The 4,779-nt window shown below is 51.4% G+C and overlaps 1 protein-coding gene across 1 annotated transcript; it reads left to right on the top strand.

Moving 5' to 3' along the window:
* Nucleotides 1-576: 576 nt before the first annotated feature.
* LOC306738131 (neuropeptide Y receptor type 2-like) lies at nucleotides 577-4,256 on the top strand (the record flags this gene model as incomplete). The annotated part of the gene is made up of 2 exons (XM_079219960.1): nucleotides 577-1,388; nucleotides 3,272-4,256. The coding sequence occupies 2 exons, from the start codon at nucleotides 577-579 to the stop codon at nucleotides 4,254-4,256; spliced, it is 1,797 nt and encodes a 598-aa protein (XP_079076086.1).
* Nucleotides 4,257-4,779: the final 523 nt, after the last annotated feature.

Below are 4,779 nucleotides of genomic sequence, written 5' to 3'. Positions count from 1 at the left end.
TCAATTCCTGGGCAGAAACCTTTTCTTTTCTTTCCAGGAATGTGTTATCTCGTGTGTTTTGGTCCCCTACAGAGCTATTAATACAGTTTTTGATGTCTGTGATGTTTTTTTTCCGAAACAGATCGGATTGCATCCCTGTGATGGACTGAAGGTGTGAAGAGGCGGAGGGAGAGAGAGAAAGAGAGAGAGAGAGAGTGAGGAGAGGTCTGCACGATGTTTGGCTTCCTTGAAAGCGAGGAAGTCTATTAACAGCCGGTGGGGATTATCAGGTTCACGTCCTGGGGGAATTATTGAGGACCGGCTGCTGAACAGCACCACGACACCGTCTGACTCACAGGATGTAAGATTTACAAAAGATGCTCATCCACACGGAGCGGCAGGACCTGCAGACCACATGACGGGAACCTGGAATCATGTCAAGAGCGAGGACCCTGGATCCTGATTTTGGTGTTTTGCTGTTTCCGCCCGCCGTGTCCATGAATGGGTTTTAATGAGGGCCGAGGGAAACCACTACAGTGACCCCCGCAGTCGGGAGATTTCCATTTGGTTTGGTTTGGTTCCCACTTGGAGAGCGGCATGGATCCGTCCCGGGACCGACCGTCAGACTGGAGCACAGTCCAGCCGAGCTTCTCTCCGCTGCTGCAGCACGACGGCTCTCGGGAAAGACTCAACCACACCTACAGCTTCCGCATGATTCTGCCCTCCACCTTCAGTTCCCCCACTGCCTCCCTCAGCCAACCCGTACCCTCTCTGTTCTCCAGCACCTCAGCCACTCGACAGCCCTCCTCCTCCTTCCCTTTGTCCCCGTCCACCTTCTCCGCCAACGACCTGTCCGACCTGGAGAGCATGCTGCTCTGGACTCTCCACGAGCCCAGCACCATCGCTCTGACCGTCATGTACTGTCTGTCTTTCCTTTTGGGATTCGCCGGGAATTTGATGTCCCTGCGCGTCCTCACCAACAGGCGGAGCCGGCGGCTGGCCGGCGTGAGCGCCACCCGCAATCTCCTGGTGAACCTGGCGGTGTGCGACCTGGCGGTGGTGTGCGTGTGCATGCCCATCACCCTGGGCAGCCAGATCTACACCGCCTGGGTCTACGGAGACCTCCTCTGTCGGGCGGTGCCCTTCACGCAGGCCGTCTCGGTCTCGGCCAGCGTGTTGACGCTGACCGTGATCAGCGTGAACCGCTACTACAGCGTTCGATCCCCACTGCGAGCTCGCTCCATGTTCACCCGCCGCCGGATCTTGGCGACCGTCGGCGTGGTGTGGACGGTGTCCTCCATCATGTGCGCTCCGATCGCAGTGATGAACCGGAGACGGCGGATCAGCTTTGGGACCTTCGCCATCCTGGTCTGCGAGGAGAAGTGGCCTCAGCATCGCCTCAAACAGGGGTAGGTTCTGATGGTCTCATCTCTTCAGATCCTCTGCTCTCCAACTCCATTTTTGATGTTTTCGTCCAAAAACAGTGAGCCATGAGCTGTCGGGCCAGGGTTGCGTTTCATCCATTACCATCCATTAGTTCTCTGTTTTGCACTAATTGACTCCCAAAAGTCCCAGTGAAACAGAAGTTGGCGCGCTTAGCTCCTGTTACAGTTCCAAATGTTGGATGACTCATCCTGCACTCTGGGGCGTTAACGAAAAAGGAATCCAATCAAAATGAGCCTGGCGCTCGGCCACCGTTCATCTGCATGCACTTCCCACGCGGCAGCGAGACAAAGCCGGGAGAAAATTGGCAAAGTTTCCTTTTCATCTCTTTCACGTGCTCCTCCTGATCTATCAACAGGTGTGTGAAGCCGACAGTCCTCTCCACATGTTAAGTCAATGCACAGACGCGAATGGTGCGAAAAAGCGTTGCAAATTTGCTTTTACGATTTTTGGCTTTTTCGCCAGAGTTGAAATATTTCAAAATTCTTCGAAAAATTCGCCCAACGCTGAGTTGCGAAAGCCAGTCAGAGTTGAGAAGCTCCGCCCGGCATCACCGCCGTCCTGCCGTTACTGAATCAAATTGCTGGTCCGCTGAAGGAGCGCTGGAAGCGGCTTTATTCAGACACTCGTCCTGGAGGAGTCGGAGCTGTGTGCGACTAGAGATAATATTATGAACCCAGACACGGGGGCGTTTGATGTTCTCACGTGTGTGGGACTTCCTCAACAAGTATAAAGCAGAACAAGTAGTTATTTCAATGGTGAATGGCGGAAGTAAAACCACGGAGATACCATTAGAAATGGTTGTTTTTCCTTCCATGGTGGATAGCGGAAATGAAAACTGTTTTACGGAGAAAGCCGCGCCCCCTTTCCGCCACGAATGGTTGCGAAAAAGCGAATTAACCACATAAAGTCGAGCGACTAAAGTCAGGGCGGAAAAACCCTTTGGTGTGAACGCGGCATTAGACCGTCCACTTTTTAGCGGTCCAATAAAAGGCAAAGGATTTCATTTAAATCCCCGTTGTCACTGTCCACCACTCAACTACTCTGTGAATTACACCCTGACGTTTCACTGGGACTTCAAAGGCCAACTGAGTGCGTGGAATTGGATGAACGTCTGTTTGGCTGGTCAACCAAGTGAATCAGTGATTTCTCTTGTTTCCCTCCAATTTGAGAACACAAAAGAACCACAGACTGGTAAAAACAGCCAAGTTAAACTTTAGTGTGTCATTTGCAACTTTTTGACGGACATATTATTAATTGATTGACCTGTGAGGTTCTTAAATTCTGTGCTTGAGGAGCTCAATTGTAGCTCCATTTTGTACTCTCTTAAGTGAGGTTTAGAGACTCTCTTTCTTGTTTTGTCATCCTTAATCATGAAGTGTCAAGCGACTCAGAATGTGTTCTATTGTGTTCCCTCTGCATGTTTCTTTATATGCCATTTTAGCTTCATTGTCTGCCAATCACTTTGCGACCGTGTGCTGCAAACAGTTAGAAATAGTGTTTATTATCCAGAAATACCATCAAATATAATTCTGTTGGGAGTTCAGTGCTGCTGCTCACAATATTGTCCTTTTGATCCTTGTGTCTTCTTCATTAAAAAAGGAGCAAATGTGACTTTTTCGATGATGCAATCCATGAGAAAGGGAGCATGTTATAAAAAATATCCTTGATTTATGAGGCAGAGAGCATCTCCAGCGACGGGAATGTTATTTTTTAGTGTTTCGCCACGTATACGGGTGGATATAATAGATAGTTTTATAAAACATTACAGATTTCAGTTTTTAGTGGTGAATAAAGTTGAATTAAATCGGTAAACTACGATTTAATCGTTTCGCTTTTTCTCCCGCAGATACAACGTGCTGCTGTTCGTGATGCTCTACTGCCTGCCGGTGACCTTTAACCTCACCATCGGCTTCTTGACTGGCAGGCGGCTTTGGCGAGGGAAGAAAACCACTTTCGCCGACCTCGACCCTCGCAGCGAGGCTCTGCACGCCTCGCGCCTCAAGACGCGCCAGAAGATCGCCAAGATGGTGGTGTGCCTGGTGCTGCTGTTCGCCGCGTCCTGGCTGCCGCTCTACCTGATCGACCTCTGGATCGACTGCGAGCGGAGGCCGCCGCTGTGGCTCCTGCAGACGCGGCCCTTCGCGCAGTGGCTGGGCCTGACAAACTCCAGCCTCAACCCCATCTGTTACTGTTTCATCGGGGATCTGTACCGCTCGGCCAAAGTGATACGGACGCGCTACTACCAGAAGGTCGCCGCTCTGTTCGGCTCGTCCTCCTGCTCGTCTCCCGGCTCGCTGATGACGAACAGCAAAGTGACGGCCAACGAGCGCAACCGCATCGCCGTCGCGGCTGCTGCTGCGGCGGCGTCGGCGTCCATCGCTACGATCCCCAGGCTGCTGAGCTTGGCGCGAGGCCAGGGTTTGGGGCAGAAGGTCGTGGACAGTTCAGACAGCCGGGCCGGGTCCCACCACAGCCTCTCGGACTGGTGTCGCTCCAGTCCCAGTGTGTGCGACAGCTCCTTGTTCCCCTGCCAGCTCCACACAGTGCAGCACTCCATACAGAGAGCAGACCTCCTGCCCACGAGAAGACACTCTGTGAACGAGATCGCGGGATCATTACCTTTAAGGAGCGAGTCGGTGGAAATAGACGTGCTGCCTTTGAGGAGGCATTCAGGGGGCAGGATATATTCTCTGTCAGCTGATAAGAGAGACATCATTACCATGGGCAGGGACACTCTTTGTTACACCGGGCAGCACAGAGGCAAAACATCACAGGCCTACTTTCTGGTCGAAGACAGGGAGGATGAAACAACCGATATGACCAGCCTGTAAAAGCTGCAGCTAAGTACCAGCAGGGAGGCTTTTTTTCTTCTTCTTTTACTTCTTGTCTTGCGTGCAGGCAGCAAAAAAACACACACAGCTCTTGATTCAGTGCAAGTTAATCCCTTGCAAAAGCAATTGTTTGCCTTGAGGATAAACTGACCTGGTCTACACACTCCGTCTCACTCTGTGAAGTACTCTCTCTGTGTCATTGAATGCACCGGGGATCCGGATGCACAGCTGAGTTCAGGGTTTGAAGAGGAGGGAGTAGTGATGCAGTAAAGCCTGCGGGGGAAGATTTGGGGTGGTTATTAAGCCTCGGGCGGAAAATAGTCACTGATTAAAGCGCAAAGTTATATCATAAGTAACTGAGCTGCTTGTCACAGTGGTGCTTAAGCCAATAACCCAGCAGGATGTGTGCGTGTTCTGTCTTATTGCTTTGCTTATGTAAATACATACTGTATCAGGTGTCTCCAGGATAATGTCAACATCAATGTCTGCAGCCCGGGGAAGATACGTACCCCGGCAGCACTTG

This window comes from Taurulus bubalis (assembly GCF_910589615.1).
Source record: "Taurulus bubalis genome assembly, chromosome: 6".
NCBI lineage: Eukaryota > Metazoa > Chordata > Actinopteri > Perciformes > Cottidae > Taurulus > Taurulus bubalis.
Note: the sequence above shows the minus strand (reverse complement) of the source record. Positions and strands in the feature narration are given on the sequence as shown.